Consider the following 21,936-nt stretch of genomic DNA (forward strand, 5'->3'; position numbering starts at 1 on the left):
TTTATTAAACCTCTAAACAAAAAATAACAAAATTTGGTGACACATTCCCTTCAAGTTCAAATCACCCCCTTTTCCTATGTAAAAACATGTAAACAAAAAATATAAACATATTTGGTATCGCTGCGTGCGTAATTGTATGAACTATTAAAATATAACATTACTAGCTGAGTACCTGGCGTTGCCCGGTTTTTCCTTCCTAATCCTTGTTGGGGAGGAAGCTTTTGACTATATCCCGTCCTCATATATTGTCATATCCCGTCCTCTTATCCCATCCTATAAGTAACATGAGACCAAGTATTATTGAACTATCTCCAGCCGTTTGGAAGTTATGCAGTATCATATATTTCCCATAGACTTGTGTGGGACTTTAAACAAAAACCCCGCCCCTTTCAAATAGGGGTGAGTAAGGGTTAAATCACCTATCCTATGTTTTTTGTTGACATATAAGTAACGTGTGCCAAGTTTCATGTTAATATCTTTAGCCATTTGGAAGTGATGCTGGAACATACACACACACATTGAGTTTTATATATGCGTATATATATATATATATATATATATATATATATATATATATATATATATATATATATATATATGTGTGTATATATATATGCAGATGTATCCCGTACAGTAAATTATGTAAATGTAAAAAAAAAATACCAAACCACAGAATTGCAATTTTTATAATATCCCAGAAAAAACGTAAAGGCTAAGTTTCCACTTGATTATTTGCTGGAAAACCTCCACTGTGGTTTTTGAGCCAAAGTCAGAAGTGGATCCATAAGGCTAGGTTTCCACTTGGTTATTTTTGTACACCTAAAAAAACGCCAGCAAAAAACTGCCACATGTTTTCCCTGAGTTTTGGCATTTTTTCTGGCGTTTTTTCTGGCGTTTTCCCTGGTGTGTGGAAACAGCCAATTTTGTCCCCTGTGGCAGTTTTTTCACTTTCTTCTGGGTACCATTCTGTGGGTCGGATGCTGAGCGCCCGTTCCACAGAGTGTAAGGAGGTGAGAAGTGATGTACAGCATCACTACTCGCCTCCTCCTGCCATATAGTATACAGGGGGGCATAGTGTACCCATATATACTATACAGGAGCCGGGAATCCTGTCACCAGACTGCTCCTATAGCCCCTTTGGGCTGTATACAGTATATACAGCTATCTATAGATAGCTGTATATAGTGTGTACAGAACAGGAGGTCCACTTACCTCCCTCGTTTCTGTCACCGCCAGTCTGTGTAGCTCCGCCCCCTAGTGATGACATCATTAGGGGTGGAGCTACCGACGCAATCCAGGCTGGAAAGGGTATGAGGCTTTGTTAACATTGTCCTTATTGGATAATGTGAACAGACCCTTCTGCCAGTGTCTACCCAGACAGGGAGACTCCAGCTGTTGCTAAACTATAACTCCCAGCATGCCCAGGCAGCCAAAGGCTGTCTGGGCATGCTGCGAGTTGTAGTTTTGCACCAATTGAAGGCTCACTGTTTAGGTAGACATTGCATTATGGGCGCTCTCCCCTGCAGAGAGCGCAAAAAATGATCTAACCCATTTTTTTTTTTTCTTGTTTCAGATCCGTGTATGCAGAGGATTATGACGGATTCGATGGATTTCGACGGATGAACTTGATTTTTTTTTATTTTAATAAAATGGTTAACGAGGGCTGTGGGGGAGTGTTATTTAAAATAAAATAATTTTTCCAATGTGTTGTGTCTTTTTTTAATTGAATATTCAGGCTTAGTAATGGAGGCTGTGTCTTTTAGACGGAATCCATCACTAAGCCGGGGCTTAGCGTTAGCCCCAAAAACAGCTGGCGCTAACCCCCAATTATTACCCCGGTACCCACCGCCACAGGGGTGCCAGGAATAGCAGCTACCAACAGGCCCGGAGCATCAAAAATGGCGCTCCTGGGCCTAGGCGGTAACAGACTGGCGTTATTTAGGCTGGGCAGGGCCAGTAACAATGGTCCTCGCCCACCCTGGAAACATCAGGCTGTTGCTGCTTTGTTGGTATCTGGCTGATACTGAATATACAGGGAACCCTATGCGTTTTTTTTTCTCCATAAATAAATAAAAAAAACGCATAGGGTTCCCGCTATTTTCAGTATCAGCCAGATACCAACCAAGCAGCAACAGGCTGACGTTACCAGGGTGGGTGAGGACCATTGTTACTTGCCCTCCCCAGCCTAAATAACGCCAGACTGTTACCGCCTAGGCCCAGGAGCGCCATTTTTGACTCTCCGGGCCTGTTGGCACCGGCACACCTGTGGCAGTGGGTACTGGAGTAATAATTGGGGGTTAGCGCTAGCTGTTTTTGGGGCTAGCGCTAAGCCCCGGCTTTGTGATGGATTTAGTCTATTAGACAGCCTCCATTACTAAGCCTGAATATTCAATTAAAAAAAGACACAACACATTGGAAAAATTATTTTATTTAAAAAAACACTCATCCACAGCCCTCGTTAACCATTTTATTAAAATAAAAAAAATCAAGTTAATCCGTAGTAATCCATCGAATCCGTCGTAATCCTCTGCATATACGGATCTGAAAGGAGAAGAAAAAAACACAAAAAAATGGGTTAGGACATTTTTTGCGCTCTCCGCAGGGGAGAGAGCCCATAATGCAATGTCTTCCCAAACAGGGAACCTCCAATTGGTGCAAAACTACAACTCCCAGCAAGCCCAGACAGCCTTTGGCTGTCTTGGCATGCTGGGAGTTGTAGTTTAGCAACAGCTGGAGTCTCCCTATCTGGGAAGACACTGCCAGAAGGGTCTGTTCACATTATACAAAACGGACAATGTGAACAGAGCTTCACAGAGCCTAACTAGCCTGACTCCTGTCTGTAGCTCCGCCCCTAATGTCATCACTAGTGGGCGGAGCTACATGGCCCCGGGGAGACTGGAGGGAGGTAAGGGGACTTTTTCATCTTCTGTATACACTATATACAGCTATCTATAGATAGCTGTATATACTGTATACCACCCAAGGGTTAACCTACACTGTCCAGCAGTGTAAGTTAACTCTTTCCTTGCCGGGCTTGCGCATAGCACACAGCTCAGCAAGGAGTTAAGTGAGCCAGCAGTGTGTATACTGTATACACATTTCAGGCTCACGGTAAGTTCTAGCTGGGCAGCATGTATACGATGTATATATACTGCTCAGCTCAGGATCAGCTGTTCTCCCGGCTCTGTAGCCTTGTTACCGACAGTCACTTCAGGAGGATCGCAGCAGGTGTCAGGAGGAGTGACATCCGCTGTGATCTGTGGAGCGCACACTGTTCCATGCTGGGTGCAGTAGTACCTGCATTAATAGATCGCAACGAGTGTAACTTCTGACACCCGCTGTGATCCTCCTGTATAATGTATGGATGCGGGCGGCCGCTCTTCTATGGTCCCTGCACTGACCTATATATACACATATTCATATATCCCACAGAGTTGTGATTGGCTGGAACCATCTGACCAATCACAGCTCTCTGTGGGAAATATAAATATGTGTATATGTACGGCAGTGCAGGGGACCATAGAAGAGCAGCCGGACGCATCTATAACTTATTCAGGAGGATTGCAATGGGCGATCTGTCTATTAGTACTGGTACTACTACTCCCATCATGGAACAGTGTGTTCCATGCTGTGAGTAGTAGTACTACCTAAAAAATGTGTGTAAAAAAAAAAAAAAAAGTAAAAAACACGTACACACTACATTTTTATTATTGTCGGCTACAGTTTTAGGTCCCCACCCGCGCACATAAATTGATCCCTGTTTAAAAAATAATTAAAATTTCATTCTAAAAAAGATATATTTCGTAAAATACAATTTTTTCCATCACCACTATATCTTTTTAATTTTTAAATGATACCCTATGAAATTTTAATAAAAAAGGTATCTCCATCACATTTTGGGATCGCTAAAGTCCAAAAACGAATAAAAATGCCTGAAAAAAACGCCAAAGTTAAAACCCACATGGCATTTTTCTTGGCGTTTTTTCACTCCCATAAACTTCTATGGGAGAAAAACACCAAAGTCTAAAAACTGCCAAGGAGCCCAAAAACGCCAAAAGGATAAAAAAAAAAAAAAAAAAAAAAAAAAAAGCCAAACTGAAAAACGCCAAGTGGATTTGGAATTTTGCAGTTTACTATTGACTTGCAGCTAACATCTGGCCGCAGCGTTTTTTCCCCCAAAAAAACTACCATGCGGCAGAATGGGTGTTTTTATTGGCGTTTTTGTAAAAAAAAAAAAAAAAAAAAGTGAAACCTAGCCTAAGGGAGGAGAAGTAAAAGTCCTTCTGTTTATATGTCCTATTCCTTTTTGAATACACTTCTGGCTTTGTCTCAAAAACTGCAGTGGAAGTTTTCCAAAAACTGCCAGAAAGAAAGTGGAAACTTTGCCTAAAAGCGATTTTTAAAAAGTCAGATCAATACCAAAATGGTACTGATACAAAAAAAGATTATGGCGCAAAAATGAGCCGTCATACAGCCTCGTATGCAATTAAAAAATTTTTTAAAACGTTCAGAATTATTATTTTTTTTATTTAGTAAAACATGACTGAAACAATACAAACCTGGTATTGCTGTAATCAGGCAATCCTAAAGTATCAAAATAACATGTTAGCAGAACCACAAGGTAAATGGCGTAGAAAAGAAAGCCACCAAATTTGCGAAATTATCTTTTACTATTTCAATTTCAGCAATATTTATATATTTTTTGTTTCAGAGCATATGTTATGAAAAAATGAAAAGGTATCATTACAGTAGTTAGTTATGGCTATTATACGGCGAGGAGAAAAAAAATGAGAGTGTAAAAGTGAAAATTGGCCAGGACAAGTGGATCCGTTTGGGACGGAGGGCATACCTATACACCCTTCGCCCACTCCCCTTCATAACGGGTCAGGCCTGGCCTCTAACAACGGCCGGGACCCGTGGCTAATAGTGCGCGGCACCACGATATTAACCCTTTAGACGCGGCATTCAAAGTTGAACGCCGCGTCTAAAGTGAAAGTAAGACATTGCCGGTTAGCTCAGGGGGCTGTTTGGGATCGCAGCGATGAAATTGCGGCATCCTGAACAGCTTGCAGGACAGCTGGAGGGTCCCTACTTTCCTCCTCGCTGTCCGATCGCCGAATGACTGCTCAGTGCCTGAGATCCAGGCATGAGAAGTCAAGCAGCAGAATCATTGATCAATGGTTTCCTATGAGAAACCATTGACCAATGTAAAAGATAAGTGTGTGCAGTGTTATAGCCCCCTATGGGAGCTATAACATTGCAAAAAAAAAAGCGAATTAAGATCATTTAACATCTTCCCTAACAAAAGTTTGAACCCCCTTTTCCCATTAAAAAAAAAAATGTGTTAATAAAAATAACATAATATATATGTGGTTTCGTCGCGTGTGGAAATGTCCGAATTATAAAAATATATAATTAATTAAACCGCACGGTCAATGGCGTACCTGCAAAAAAAATTCCAAAGTCCAAAATAGCGTATTTTTGGTCACTTTATATCGTGAAAAAATTTATAAAAAGTGATCAAAAAGTCCGATCAATACATAAATGGTGCCGCTAAAAACTTCAGATCCAGATGCAAAAAATTAGCCCTCATACCAGTCCGTACGTGGAAAAATTAAAGTTAGAGGTCAGAAGATGACAATTTTAAACGTATAAATTTTCCTGCATGTAGTTATGATTTTTTCCAGAAGTACAACAATATAAAACCTATAAAAGTAGGGTATCATTTTAACCGTATGGACCTACAGAATAATGTGTCATTTTTACCGAAAAAGGTACTGTGTAGAAACGGAAGCCCCCAAAAGTTACAAAATGGCATTATTTCTTCAATTTTGTTGCACAATGATTTTTTTTCTTTTCCATTTTGCTGTAGATTTTTGGGTAAAATGACTGATGTCATTACAAAGTAGAATTGGTGGCGCAAAAAAAATAAGCCATCATATGGATTTTTAGGTGCAAAATTGAAAGGGTTATGATTTTTAAAAGTAAGGAGGCAAAAAACAAAAGTGCAAAAACTGGAAACCCTCCGTCCCCAAGGGGTTAAGGACAAGTAGATTTTGCTTCATTTTAGTCGCGTGGACAAGTAGTTTATTACATTTCCACACCACTGGCTATACAACAGATGATCATGTATAAAGTAGGGCTGGGCGGTATATTGGTTCATACCGAATACCAACATTTTTCCCCTGCACGATATGAATTTTTCCCGTACCGCAATACCGGTACTGGTACTGGTGGATATTGCACGAGACATTGATTAAAACGAGCCCTACCTTACCCGGATCCGCCCGGCCATTCGCCCGCAATTGAAGTTTTATTCTATGTGGAAATTTTGCTGTAACTGGTACGGGCGGGTTTTCTGCAGGTAACTGGCACTGACGTCAGCGCCGCTTATGAATATTCATCCCCCAGTGCCAGTTACCTGCAGAAGCCCCACCCGTGCCAGTTACAGCAAGATATGCTCATAGAATAAAAGTACAATTGCGGGCGAACGGCCGGGCGGATCCGGGTAAGGTAGGGCTCATTTTAATCACCGTCTCCCGCACATCCACCAGGATAGTGCAGGAGAAAATATCTGACAGTTTACCTTTAAACGTTTCCAGCGCCACGGCCCGCAAGTCATTCATTTAAAGCGCGGCCCACAAGACATTCATTTTAAAGTGCCGCGGCCTGGAGGAGAGCAGGGGGGGGGATGTTAGAGAAATATAGCAGCGCCTGGGGGACATATATGATTAGTTCCTTGGGGGGGGGGGAATACCTTTAAATACCGTGGAACCGCCATAACTTGCAAAAATACCGTGATATGCATTTTTTGTCATACCGCCCAGCTCTAGTATAAAGGGTTTTCTGAGCAATGCTTCTTTCTATATGGTTCTACCGCCCCTTATTTTTATTCCGTTCCACCTAGGCTACTAACCCAGTATTGTCCACTTTGGGAAACCCTGATCTATTCCTATGACATATCACATAGATCACACTTTATAGGACAAAAACATTGAGAGCAAAAATGATGAGTCCACATAAGTCCATCTGTTCAAATACATTTCAGTCTTCAGACAGCATTTATTTCTTGGTAAACACACATTTGCCTGGTTATATATAGCTTGTTTTTTGTGTGCAGCATTTTACATCATAACTAAAGACGAGTTTTTTTTAATGGCTGCCCTTTTCTTTTCTTCTCTTAAGCAAAATAATCATTCCACAGTGAAGGCTAAAATTGTTACCCAGATGGCAACAAACCATTTTTCCTTTGATTTTTTTAATAAGAGACACGTTTATCAAAGAGATTTCTCAACTTCTGTTGGTAATGGGAAATAATTTGAAAGGCACACAGCGTGGATCATTATATTTCTTTGATGCAGATTAATGGCAGCTAAAGCAGCGTTTTGTAATTGCTTCATTTTGTCATAGAGTTTTGTTACATTAAGATGGAAGAAGAACGTCGCTTTAGTCTTATAGATTTTACATACATGAAGGAGATGTTTGGATGTCTGCCAATTTAGAAGGAAAATCCTTTGGTCTTGGAAATGGCACTGCTGTTTTATTTCTGTTTTTAAGTGCATTTGATTTTCCTAAAAACGTGAAAGTAAAAATAATAATAATTAAAATAATACATGCAGTGTGACATAATTTGTCCTAACTTTCATACAACAGCATAAACAAATATGACTTATAGTATATTTTCTTATCTGCTCTTTTCTGTGCTTAAAGGGGTACTCGCGTGGAAAACTTTTATATTTATATATATATATATATATATATATATATATATATATATATATATAATATTTTTTTTTTTTTTTTTTTAAATCAACTGGTGCCAGAATGTTGAACAGATTTGTAAATTACTTCCATTAAAAAAATGTAATCCTTCCACTACTTTTAGGGGCTATATACTACAGAGGAAATGCTTATCTTTTTAAATTTCTCTGATGTCCTGACCTCTGCTGTCCATTTTAGGAACTGTCCAGAGTAGGAGAAAATCCCCATAGCAAACATATGCTGCTCTGGACAGTTCCTAAAATGGACTTCGATGTCAGCAGAGAGCACTGTGGTCATGAGAGAAATCTAAAAAAGAAAAGCATTTCCTCTGTAGTATACAGCCCCTAAAAAATACTAGGATTAAGATTTTTTAATAGAAGTAATTTACAAATCTGTTTTAACTTTCTGGCACCAGTTGATTTAAAAAAAAAAAAAAAGTTTTCCACAGGAGTACCCCTTTAACAACTCCTGGTCAGTCATCTTTGAATGAATGGGCCATTGTGTGTGTATTAATTATCTTCCCTACGCCCGTTCAGGAGATCACGGGCGGCCCCAGCGGTCAGACCCCCCACGATCAGCTTCTTATCCCCTATCCTATAGGGATATGTTAATTCTGGCTGAAGTTCCCCTTTAACTTCAAAATACTGATTATATCTGCATTGTATGAATAAGCTCCTAAAACGAACCTGTCATAAAAAGTGCTGCTTTTGCACAAATCAGTTTTAGAATTAGAAGTATTCTCTTATTAAGACAATATTAAACTAGCTGGTGCAGTGATTTATCATCATGGATCTACCTTTTCTATACCCCAGTGATCACCTGTTATTGCTGGGGAAAGCTGTATTTCATACATTTTCTGCTGCTACGAAAATTACTTTGATTCAGGGACAGGACACGTGCAGTGTATATACGGCGCTGCTGCGAGTAACTTCCAGCAAAATGCCGTAAATTTATAGCTCCTGCACTCGAATCATAGCCGCGCTATCGGCAGTGGGGGACTCGACAATGGCAGCTGGTGTCCTCTGTTAACCCTTTCGATACCTTGATCGATGATACTGGTTGTTTTGGGGGAACTCATCAGACCCCTGCAGTACAATTGTGGGGGGGTCCGATAAGCGCAAATGGCTGCCGGAGGTCTCTCTTACCAGTCTCCGGTGTGCATAAGAGTTATGTCTCTAAAAAGACGAAAAGGAAAAACAAAAAATGCAAAAATGAAAGCTAGCTGTATCCTCAATGCCAAAATGGACTGTGTCCCTAAGGGGTTAATATAATTTGAATTGGGAAGCGGCCCCAAAGATTGTCTCTTAGGGGCCAAATTTTTAGTTTGGTTTAGTTATGCATGGCATATGCTGTGTTATCTAATTAAACCCTCTTTAACTCAGAGACTATTCTTTGTGGAAATACAGTTTCTTTTGTTTTTGTAGCATTCTCAGAAGGTCACAAGGGACACTTCAATAACTGTACAACGGCATAAATATTTGATTATTGCACAGTTTCTTCCCTAACTGCTGCTCACATATCAGGTCCAGTTAGAGCCAAAACATGTATTTAAATATTTATACATTTCTTACAATAACAGCTGATGTGGGTCTTTATGGAGCCAGCAGCTCCCCTGCCTGCAGCGAGCGTCTCATCCTGGCAGGTAGTGACAGTCTGGTCTGTGCTCTGAGACCTTGTTCTGCCAGCAGAAATGCCAGCAGTAAAAAGTGATGGAGCACATTCAGCACTTTCAAAGCGAGAGAGAGAGAGAGACTGCTGCCTGCCTATAATGCACTGTGGGATGACAACATTTGGTTAGATCTTCATTTTCCAATACATGCAATAGATAAATAACATATATAATTTTTTTTATTTTTTGGGGGGATGGACAACATATAATTTCTATAATAATTACACCTTGGTAATATATGCAGCATATATATATGGTACAGCCCCCAGGGACTTAGTGTTGTACCTCATGACACTGTCTCCAATTAAAGGTGGATTCTGCCCCTGACAGCAGACTACCTTTACTCATTGTCCACGGGCAAATTGTGCCACCCCTCACCACCGTATTGGTGATTTGTTACAAATAGTTGTCCAAGTTTTTGCATCATAATAAGAATTCAGAGTGCCCACCCACCTCATGACTCATGACCAATTACTGTGTATTAAAAATGTATTCCTCGAACATTTTAGCACCAAGTTTGCCCACGCATACACCCTAAAAAGTACTTTTAAGCATAGAGGAAAGTCGGGGCACACCACTGCTAAACATCACACTGCGCATAATTACCTGCCATCTGAGCAAATTAAGGTAGTTTGGATAAGGCCATGGAGTGCATAAAACATGAAAAACCATGTCCAAACTGTGCAGAATAGTAGAAATTTTTTTTTAGCACTCACTATAAAATGTCACTTTTATTGAATCATCTTTAAAATTTGCAGGCCTTAAGAAGGGAGAGTTAACCGCACAGCCGTAGCTGAGCAGAGAGACGGCTACAAGTCTTGTTTCACAGTCTTAACGCTTCCTCTGGTCTCCCCATTGGATGCTCCTGGAAGTCTTTAACAGGAAATCCAGGATCGCTGTCCAGAAGGAGGATTCAATTCCAACAAATCTTCAAAAGTGCAGACCTACTCATAATAATAATAAATAGGTATAGAATTAAAGTTCTTTAAAAACAAAGGTTCATACAAGTGAACTAATCATAAAAACACAGTAAGCTCGTTCCTGTCATTCAGACCCAGGATACCGACTGCTTCCATGCACAGGATCCATTGAGACTCTCGCTGTCTCAACGTCCATTCTCGCTCTGGACTGTGTCACTTTCTCCAAGCTGAAAAATAAGTTGGGTTCCATCACTGTTATGCTTGTCCTTCATATGTTCTATGAGTCTTGCTCATTCCAGCCCGTTATTAAGGAGCTTTTTTGCTCCCTGGAACGGGAGAATAGGCACCACTTTGTAGAATCAATAGCCACCCACTCTGATCTGCAAAATATGAATTCCGTGACTTCTGTGACTTCCAATCTGAAATATGCTCCTTTTTTTTTTTTTTTTTTTTTTTTAAGACAATTTCTGATGCAGTAAATGCATTCGTGGTCCGCAGCTAAAAATAAAGCCACATATTTCAGATTGGGAGGTACAGAAGTCACGGAATTCATATGTTGGGTGAGTGGTAGGTAAAAGGCAGTCTAAGAGGCGCTGCTCAAGGTTGCTCGCAGTAAGACGGACACAGGCCGTCACAGGACAATAAATATTTTTATTGAAAAATACGGATAATGCGTTTCGGTACTCAAGGGTGCCTTCCTCAGGTCCAATTTGGCAGTACTAAAAAACACACACATGGATAGGAATGTATTCATATATGTATATATGGTCAATGAAAATAAAAGACATTAAAAAAATGTGGATGAAAGGAGAAGGGTTTTCTGTAATATTGACAAAAAATTCTGTACACAATATAAGTAGGCTCAGGGTATAAGAGCAGTGGCGGCAGGCGTTATGGATTTTACAGACAAAAACTATTATACACATAGTATAGGCGGGCTTGTTAATGCAAGCAGGTGTGATACGCGAGAGTAGTAGTAGAAAATGTTATGAATATTATAGAGGTAGTATTGAAACAAGCTTAGTGAGTATTACAGACAGTGCACCATATAGGCAGGCTTGGAATGCAGGTCTAGTGGTTACATAGGTTATGAATATTTTAGCTATATTATATAGATAATATAGGAAGGCTTAATTCATAGTACAGACAAGTTAAATATAGGCTAAATACACTCTGGCATAGTATTAATGTTTTTGCGGGCTACATACAGGTGGAATTCATATTAATATATTTCAGTCAGAATTGCAGTGCTTTTGGATATTATCCCATGGTATACATATGGCTGGTGAAGTGTCATGTATAAAGAATTTAGGTTACTTATCACTCTGTAGGGCAGGTACCTTCAGAGAGTGTGCTGGAAAGATGGACATTATGAGGGTGTAAGAATAGGGGTTAAAAATACACTCTAAGAATAGTGTGTGGGAATTCATATGTTGCAGATCAGAGTGGGTGGTCTATGCCATTATTTGCCCCAATTTCTATTACATGGGTTCTACAAAGGTGCCTATTCTCCCGTTTCAGGAAGCATAAACGCTCCTTAATAAGGACAAGCATAACAGCGATGGAAACCAACTTACTTTTTTCGGCTTGGAGAAAGTGACACAGTACAAAGCGAGAACGGATGTTGAGACAGCGAGAGTCTCAATGGCTCCAGTGCATGGAAGCGGTCGGTATCCTGGGTCTGAATGACAGGAACTAGCTTAGGCTAGGTTCACACCACGTTTTGTTAACTACAATTCCCGTATACGGCTGGGAGGAGGGGAGAGCTTAATTTCGTCCGTATGCGGTTTCCCGACCTCAGGCAAAAACGTGGTCGACCACGTTTTTGCCTGTGGTTGGGAAACCGCATACGGCCAAAAACGAAGCTGACCGGTGAGTGTTAAAACAAAAAAATGTCTCTTTTCTGTAACCTAAAAAGTACATTTGCATAGTCTAGTCACCAAGTCCTAGATTCCACCAATAGTTGACCGGTTAGGCAAAATAGGGAATTAAAATGTATAATCTGTGCAGTAGTAGCTCTGGGCACACCCACAGGTTTAGAGTTTACAAAATGGAGGATGTCTGAATTGAACCCCTAAAATGCTCCCTCTCCCTTCATGTTAGTAGAAAAATACAGTGAGATTCTCTGCTAAACCAAGGTTACCACTTCCACATGGATTAAGTATATACCACCTCATTTTGAATGTCCCATCCAGAGGTACTGCAGCTTGTGGCACTGTGTGCAAAAAACAGAAATACTCCCCTAGATCACAGATTGGCCAAACCCTCAGATGGGACTAGAGCAGGGTTCAAGTACCTAAGCTGTGTAGTGCTATGCAGAAAACACAACATATAGCACAGTATAATGCTTATGTGCTATGGTTATGTGCAGGCCACATTGGAACATTCCTTCAGATTAAGGAGCTGGTGATAAAGGTCCTGATATTTGAAAAACAAACACTCCTTGAAATACGCCTGAAAATACGATTTGGCTAAGGAGTCAAAGTGCATATTGCACATTGACTCCTAAACCAAATGGAAATAACCCACATGTGGCCGTGAGCTGCAACATCTTGAGTGGTGCAACTTCCGAAATTCCTGGATTATTTTTTTATTTTATTTAATGCACCACTGGAACAGTGGGTCTGTTTTGTAATTCCCCATATTCAGCCTCAAATGCATATTCATGCATTTCAGTGGTGCATTAAATAAAAAATAAATAAATAAAACTCCAGGAATTTTGGAAGCTGCACCACTCAAGATGTTGCAGCTCATGGCCACCTGTGGGTTATTTCTATACTCTGCTGAAATTGAACAATTGGGGTTGCTTTTTCTCGCATACCTCCTTGTGCACATAGAAATTTATTTTATTGCCAAATATCAAAAAAATGTTGTAAAACATATCTGTGGTCAATATGCTCACTAAACCCGCAGATAATTATTTAAGGGGGTTAAGTTTCCCAAATGGGGTCATTTCCCTGGCAACCGTATCATGAGAATTATCAGTTGAACAGGATAGTGATTCCTCACAGGTGGGGTGTGGGGGAGCCTGAGTGCCCCCTGAACTTGGGACGGGTAAAATTTGAATCCACTCTGGCTTGTACAGATAAATCACTAAAAACAATAGAAAATTAACTGATTAATATAGCACAATTGACTGGGCTGTGTTGTCTTTAAGTATCCTGGCGTTACCTAAATTCGTGAATGTTTATTGTGTTACCTTTTTGAAAGTTGGTTTTAATCTATTATGCCGATAAGTTAAATTTTTTTCCCCCATATTTCATAAACTTTATATTACTATTTTAACAAAAGTACGATTCCTCTTCCTCACACATTTCACTTTACACCTTCTTTGGTTGTCCCCTGTCTTAGACCATGTACTTTGTATTCCTTAAAAGTTCTGTAGCCCTACTTGAAAACTGCCATAGCAAGACAATCCTTTCCTAGCAGGTAAAATGTATTCCCATAAGTACACTATTTTAGCACCATTTAAAGAGCACCATTTCAAACAATTGCTTCTATTAGGAACTAATGGTGCTTACATAAACTGCTGAAAATGACTTATAATTTTCACTTCTCTTGCAGGAATCAAAATGGATTTATGTCAAGATGCATCACTCAAACAGAACACTACAGAAGGAGAGTCTAAGAAAAGAAACATAAAGATGTGGTTTAGCCCCCGGAGAGGGAAGGTGAGGTATGTTTTGGAACGTGAAAAAAACAGTCAACAGAAGGCTCCATTGTTAGAGACCTATGAATTTGTCTCTTCTTCACCCGCTACGGAACATGCAAAACCGAAGCCTGTGAAATGTAGGAAAGCGAAGAAACGGCTGGAGGACATTAACAAAAAGTGGGATGTTGAAACACAAAGTGAAAATACTCAAAGTGTCAAGGAAAACAATTACCAGGAGTCCAATAAATCGGTGTCTTTTTGCAACCATCCCCATGTTTTTCTTTTGTCTGATGTGCAAGAAAATGATTATGAATGCAGCAAACCTATTAAAAATCACCAAGAAGAGATTGGGCTCTGGTTAGAAAATCAGACGGAAGAAAAAACAACTGAGATCGGCAACTTGAAAGACAATGATGGTTTGAAGTCTGAGACTGTGACATATGGCCTTCTGTCACCTGGTGCTGGACAAGAAACTGACCACAGCATTGATCCAAAGCAAAAAAATATACCAAAGGAGATATCTGTGGAAGAACAGCCAAGTTGTGAGAAGTTGTTACAATGTACACAGCTAAAGGATGTTTCTTCTGGAAGACCCGTGAAAGAAAAGACTCCTCTAAAACGGAAACATTACCCATCGGCATCCCCTCATTCCAGTGCTACAAAACGTCCCAGAAAGGCAAAGGTTGCTGATGATTCCAAATCAGAAGGTGATACTGGTGGCCTTGAGAAAATCAGAAACAATGAAGTCAGAAAATCTCCAAAAGCAGACACAAATCCTAAACCCAATTCCACACCTCGCACTCCCAAGGATGGCCGAAGAAAGAGCCAGCTTGGGACGAACGTACAGACATCGCCGAGTAATTTTCCATTGATGAAGAAGAACCACAAGGGTGAGACAATGCTCCATGTGGCTTCCATTAAGGTAAGATTATTTTTCCCCTGTGTTCTAAGAGGAAATATTTTTAATACAGTTATTTAATAACTGGGGTAGGTACTTCTTTACAAAAAGCTTGTTCTGTAGTGTGAATGGAAGCAATGAAAACAAGTCTGCAGCTGCCCATACACATGAAGATGTTCTGCAAACAATAAATGCTCTTAGATAATCTGCTCAACACTGATAGGGTTGTTTCATGGTAATCCAGACAATATATGACTTTACTCCTCTATCCAGTCTAGAATTATGCTCTTATATCTACTCAAAGCAGAAGTTCAGTGATCACTGTACAAGATCTGTGATGGTCCCCCTTTATCATAAAGTTATGACTAGTGGGGTATGCCATTGCTTTATGAGATTGGAATACCCCTTAGGAGTACTGCTCACAAACATCTAGTTTACTAGTATACACCTTTTACTATATTTGTGAAACTTTCTCCTTGTTTCTTTACTGCTGCAGCCCTAAATATTTTATAGGTTGCATTAAATGGGTACTCCTTAATCCTTTCAGGACTTATTGGCTACTGTATGCTCCAGAGGAAGTTTTGAAGTTCTTTTCAGTCTGACCACAGTGCTCTCTGCTGACACCTCTGTTTGTGTCCAGAACTGTCCAAAGCAGGAGCAAATGCCCATAGCAAACCTATCCTGCTCTGGACAGCTCCTGACATGGACTGAGGTGTCAGCAGAGAACACTGTGGTCAGACTGAAAAGAACTTCACAACTTGCTCTGGAGCATACAGCAGCTAATAAGTACTAGAAGGATAAAGATGTTTTAATAGAAGTAATTTACAAATTTGTTTAACTTTCTAGCACCAGTTAATTTGGAAAAAAAAATTTCCCCCGGAGTACCCCTTTAAGTAATTTAAAGCTTTTCCTATACATTAGAAAGCTGTTGATTGACAACTTTTTTTCTGATTCCATCAGTAAGGCAGGATTACTTCAAGGGGGAGAGTCTCTAGTAGGGACTTGTCTCCAGCCTCTACATAAGCTTTTGGAGGGAAATTTTACAAATTCAATAAAATACACACTCTACATTAATAACAACATTGACTTTTCATGTTATTTATGCAAAATAATTGCATTGCATCCACACTGGGTGGTTCATTTTCAAGCTTAAAGAGCGCCTGTCTTATCCCAAAAAAACAGGAATGTTACTTAGTACCTAATCCCAATCATGTACAAATACAAAAAAATGTATGTGTCTAGCACCTATATTTCTCTCACAAATACTTTACTTTCTTTTTGTTGCTCACTTGGTTTCATTCTTCTTTTGTCGAGGGGGTGTGTCCCTCTTCTCTCCTTCTCCTTCACCTTACATGCCTCTTCCCTCAGTCTGCTTTGAGTCACTGGATCTCTGGAGCAAGCCTGGGCAGTCATCCAATCACTGCAGGCTGCTCTGTAACCCCTTCCCTATATTTTCCTCCTGAATTCAGAACAGATACACCATACTGTCCTTATGGAGGAGGCAGGTTGTAGGTTGCACAAACTACCTAATTTGTATCTCGATAGCAGTGTTTTCCAACCAAGGGCATGCTGGGACTTGTAGTTTTGCAACAGCTGGAGGCACCCTGTTGGGAAATACTGCTCTCTAGGCATAGCACAGGCTTTCTCCCTCCCTGCTGTCCGTGTCATTACCCCCCATTGCTGTCCTGGTATCTCTCGCTACTAGGGACAGGGTGCCGAAAAAAATCTGTCATTGAGGGGGAAAGGGCAGGAGACAAGTTGCTACTAATATGGAGGTAGGAGGGAATGAATTTATGTTAAATTCTTCCTGTCCTCCCTAGTATTTTAATATGGAGCTGCTTCCATTACCGGGACAAGAGATGTCTGCTCCTTTAGGGTGAGTATTTCTGCATGCAGAATCTTCTCTGCAGTTCTCACAGGAGGAATATCTCCACACTGACTCTGGGAGCACATTTGCTCTGCAAAATATAATAAAGTTTTTATTTAATTTTTTTGTTTTTTAAATGACAATGCCTCTTAACTCCTTATCGACCCATGATAAGTATACATGGGCGCCTGACTTTAACCAACGCCATACCCAGCCAGAGTATAATTATAATTTATATTAAAAAAAAATACTCCATGGAACACTGCCTATAACTCCTTCTTCTATAGGACATATGCATACGATCTACTGCTCTGTGAGACTGTCCTTCACAACTGGGATCACGCTGCAGAGCCCGAGATTGTCAAAGAGGTATTCTGTGATTTTTTTACTTGACTGTGCTACAGAGGCTGTAAAGTTAGGCTAGGTTCAGACTACCGAATCTCCGGGCAGACAATTTCCACCCAATGTGTTACGCAAGTATTTCCGCCTGAAGAAAGAGCAACCCCATTCTTCAGGCGGAAATTTCCAAGTGGATTTTCCGTTTACAAATTCCACTTCACAAATTCCGTTCACTACACTATACATTTTAGCAAGCGGAATTTCCACCTGCAATTTCAAAGTGGAATTGCAGACGGAAATTCCGTTGTCTGAACCTAGCCTTAGTGTAGTTCATAATATAGTGTCTGTACCTGTGTTTCATGGGGGTCTTGCATTTCTTCTGTGATGTTTGCCCCAATGTTTATTTTTAACCGCATACAAAATGACTGTCGCCTCAAGTTTTCCCAAATTGCAGTGCAGTCCGAGACATTACATCATTAGTCAGGCGTTAAGGGGGTGCTTCAATGGCTAGAGGAACCAATGGGTAGGAGTGAGATCATTCTGCGACAATTGTTTTGCAACAACTAGAGGCACCCTGGTCAGAAAACAGTGGTCTATTGCATGGAAAGCATTACAGGTGTGTTTCAATGGTTGGGGTGGCTGATGTGTGGGAGGGAGAAAAGTGACAACACACTTACAAACAAGGAATCATGGGACTTGTTGTTTGAGGGAAAAAACTTCAACAGGAAATAGCCAGTTCACAAAAAGATAGCTTCGGCATTATGGTATCTCACAACATAGCCATTTATGTCATCAGCTGACTAGTGAGTCAGGTCTCGACCGCATTGCAAGCTGGGAAAAATCTGAGACAACAGTCATTTTGAATGCTGGTAAAAATAAATATTGGGGTGAAAATCACAGAAGAATTGTGAGAAAACAGTCACATACAGGTACAAACACTATATTATGAACTACACTAACTTTACAGCTTCTGTAGCATAGTCAAATAAAAAAAATTCTTGGAATACCACTTTAACCTGTTGGTGACGAAGGGCGTATGCATATGCCCTTGCGTCCTGATACTTAAGGACGAAGGGCGTATCCATACGCCCGTGGGAATTTCGGTCCAATCATCAAGCACCCCGCTTAAATGCCCAGGGGGCGATCGGCGCAAATCGCAAGTGAATTCACACTTGCGATTTGCGCCGATTTCGGGTCATAGGGGTCTGTGGTGACCCGGAATATAAGGGGGATCGCAGTTGTCCATGACACCTACAATTCCCCTGAAGGGATAGGAGTTAGGTGGCAGGGGTGCCACCCCTCCTATCCCTGCTATTGATCGTCAGAAGCGATGACCAATAGCAGATCGGGGGGGTTAACTTTCGTTTTCTCCGTCCTGCCCACCCACAATAGGCGGGGCAGAACGCCGAAGGTCCAATTACCCCTCCGGAGGCTGCGGGCGACGGTGATCGGCGGGCGGCGATGTTGTGCGGAAGAAGAGGACGGCTCCCTGGATCCTACGGAAGCCGGTAAGTTGCCTAGCAACATCTGGAGGGCTACAGTGTGAGACCATTATACAGTGGTCTCTAACCTGTAGCCCTACAGATGTTGCAAAACTACAACTCCCAGCATGCCCAGACAGCTGTATGTGCATGCTGGAATATGTAGTTTTGCAACAGCTGGAGGGCTGCAGTTTGAGACCACTATACAGTGGTCTCTAAACTGTATCCCTCCAGATGTTGCAAAACTACAACTCCTAGCATGCCCAAATAGCTCTTTGGTGTCTGGGCATGCTGGGATTTGTAGTTTTGCAACATCTGGAGGGTCACAGTTTGGAGATGACTGTGCAGTGGTCTATAATCTGTAGCCCTCCAGATGTTGCAAAACTGCAAATCACAGCATGTGCAAACAGCTGTCTCGGCATGCTGGGAGTTGTAGTTGCATACCTCCAGCTGTTGCATAACTACATCTCCCAACATGCCCTTCGGCCATCAGTACATGCTGGGAGTTGTAGTTGTGCAACAGCTAGAGGCACACTGGTTGGAAAATACTGAGTTAGGTAACAGAACCTAACTGAAGGTTTTCCAACCAGTGTGCCACCAGCTGTTGCAAAAGTACAACTCCCAGCATGCACGGTCTGTCAGTACATGCTGGGAGTTGTAGTTTTGAAACAGCTGGAGGTTTGCCCCCCCCCTCCCCCATGTGAACGTACAGAGTACATTCACACAGGCAGGTTTACAGTAAGTTTCCTGCTTCAAGTTTGGGCTGCGGCAAATTTTTCGCCGCAGCACAAACTCCTAGCAGGAAATTCGCCGTAACACACCAGTGCAAATGTACCCTAAAAACACTACACTACACTACACTAACACATAATAAAGGGTAAAACACTACATATACACCCCCTTACACTGTCCCGCCCAATAAAAATTAAAAACTTATTGTACGGCAGTGTTTCCAAAACGGAGCCTCCAGCTGTTGCAAAACAACAACTCCCAGCATTTCTGGACAGCCACTGACTGTGCAGGCATGTTGGGAGTTTCGCAACAGCTGGAGGCACCCTGCTTGGGAATCACTGATGTAGAATACCCCTATGTCCACCCCTATGCAATCCCTAATTTAGTCCTCAAATGCGCATGGCGCTCTCTCATTTCGGTGCCCTGTCGTATTTCAAGGAAACAGTTTAGGGCCACATATTTCCGTAATCGGGTGAAATTGCACTACAAATTTTGGGGGGCTTTTTTCCTTTTACCCCTTATGAAAAGGAAAAGTTGGGGGCTACACCAGCCTGTTAGTGTAAAAAAAATAAAAATGTTTACACTATCATGCTGGTGTTGTCCCATACTTTTTATTTTCACAAGCAATAAAAAGAAAAAGACCCCCAAAATTTGTAACGCAATTTCTCCTGAGTACAGAAATACCCCATATGTGGGCGTAAAATGCTCTGCGGGCGCACAACAAGGCTCAGGAGTGAGAGTGCACCATGTACATTTGAGGCCTAAATTGGTGATTTGCACAGGGGTGGCTGATTTTACAGCGGTTCTGACATAAACGCAAAAACAACTGTCAAACGCCACTGCACCCCTTATTAAGTTCTGTGAGGGGTGTAGTTTCCAAAATGGGGTCACATATGGGGGGGTCCACTGTTCTGGCACCACAGGGGGCTTTGTAAACTCACATGGCCCATGACTACCATTCCAAACGAATTATCTTTCCAAAAGCTCAATGGCGCTCCTTCTCTTCTGAGCATTGTAGTTTGCCCGCAGAGCATTTTACGTCGTTACATGGGGTATTTCCATACTCAGAAGAGATGGGGTTACAAATTTTGGGGGGCATTTTCTCCCAATACGCTTTGTTATATTTGTAAATTTTGGGGAAAAACTGCACTTTAGTGAAAAAAATGTTTCTTTTCATTTACACATCCGATTTTAACGAAAAGTTGTCAAATACCTGTGGGGTGTTAAGGCTCACTGGACTCCTTGTTACGTGCCTTGAGGGGTGTAGTTTCCAAAATGGTATGCCATGTGGGGTTTTCTGCTGTTCTGGCACCATAGGGGCTTTCTAAATGTGACATGCCCCTCGAAAACCATTTCAGCAAAATTCACTCTCCAAAATCCCATTTTTGCTCCTTCCCTTCTGAGCACTCTACTGCTCCCGCCGAACACATTACATACACATATGAGGTATTTCCTTACTTGAGAGAAATTGAATTACGTATTTTGAGAGGATTTTTCTCCTTTTACACCTTGTAAAAATTCAAAAACTGGGTCTACAAGAACATGCAAGTGTAAAAAATGAAGATTTTGAATTTTCTCCTTCACTTTGCTGCTATTCCTGTGAAACACCTAAAGGGTTAACAAACTTACTGAATGTCATTTTGGATACTTTGAGGGGTGCAGTTTTTATAATTGGGTCATTTGTGGGGTATTTCTAATTTGAAGGTCCTTCAAATCCACTTCAAAACTGAACTGGTCCCTGATAAATTCCGATTTTGAAAATTTTGTGAAAAATTCGAAAATTTTTCACCAAAAAATGATGCAAGTGTAGACGAAAATTTGCCACTACCATAAAGTAGAATATGTCACGAAAAAACTATCTCGGAATCAAATTTATAAGTAAAAGCATCCCAGAGTTATTAATGCTTAAAGTGACAGTGGTCAGATTTGCAAAAAATGCTCCCGTCCTTAGGGTCATAATGGTCTCCGTCCCCAAGGGGTTAATAATAATAAATCTCCATAGTACAGTAACCCCCGGAAATGCGATGGCCCTGACATATGATAAAATCGACATATGATGGCCTCTCATAGGCCATCGCATGTCGATGTCAGCATCGACATACGATGCTTTTATATGTCGGGGCCATCGCAATAACTGCTATCCGACAGCGCAAAATGCTTAAGCTGCTGTCGGATAGCAGTTTAAGCATCCCGGGCAGGTTCGCTTACCTATTCCCGCTGCTCCGGGTCCACTTCGCGATCCTCCGGTGTCTTCTGCATCTTCTCCGGGGTCCGGGTCTCGCTTTCAGCGTTGTTATTACGTCACTACACACGCCATGCCGGCGCAGCAGCGTAATAACGTCACCAGAAAGCGAGGCCCGGACCCTGCAGAAGATGCGAAAGAAGCCGGAGGATCGCGAAGAAGACAGTGAAGCAGCGGGACAGCATCGGGAGCGGTGGGGATCTGGTCCGGAGCGGCGGGGACAGGTGATTACAGCTTCCTATACTTTACATTGCACAGATCCTTCAACATACGATGGATTCGACAAACGATGGGTCGTTTGGAACGAATTACCATCGTATGTTGAGGGACCACTGTACTTCTTTAAGGCTTAAAACTTGCAATAAAATTATCAGA

The 21,936-nt window shown here is 41.3% G+C and overlaps 1 protein-coding gene across 2 annotated transcripts in view; it reads left to right on the top strand.

Moving 5' to 3' along the window:
- Window positions 1-21,936, top strand: part of BARD1 (BRCA1 associated RING domain 1) — a 107,049-nt gene that overhangs the window by 42,356 nt on the left and 42,757 nt on the right. For both annotated transcript variants that reach the window (XM_056534046.1, XM_056534047.1), the window contains exon 4: window positions 13,915-14,924. In XM_056534046.1, the coding sequence (XP_056390021.1) occupies window positions 13,915-14,924 (1,010 nt within the window). The remainder of the gene's footprint in view (window positions 1-13,914; window positions 14,925-21,936) is intronic.

The sequence above is a fragment of the Hyla sarda genome, chromosome 8 (assembly GCF_029499605.1).
Source record: "Hyla sarda isolate aHylSar1 chromosome 8, aHylSar1.hap1, whole genome shotgun sequence".
NCBI lineage: Eukaryota > Metazoa > Chordata > Amphibia > Anura > Hylidae > Hyla > Hyla sarda.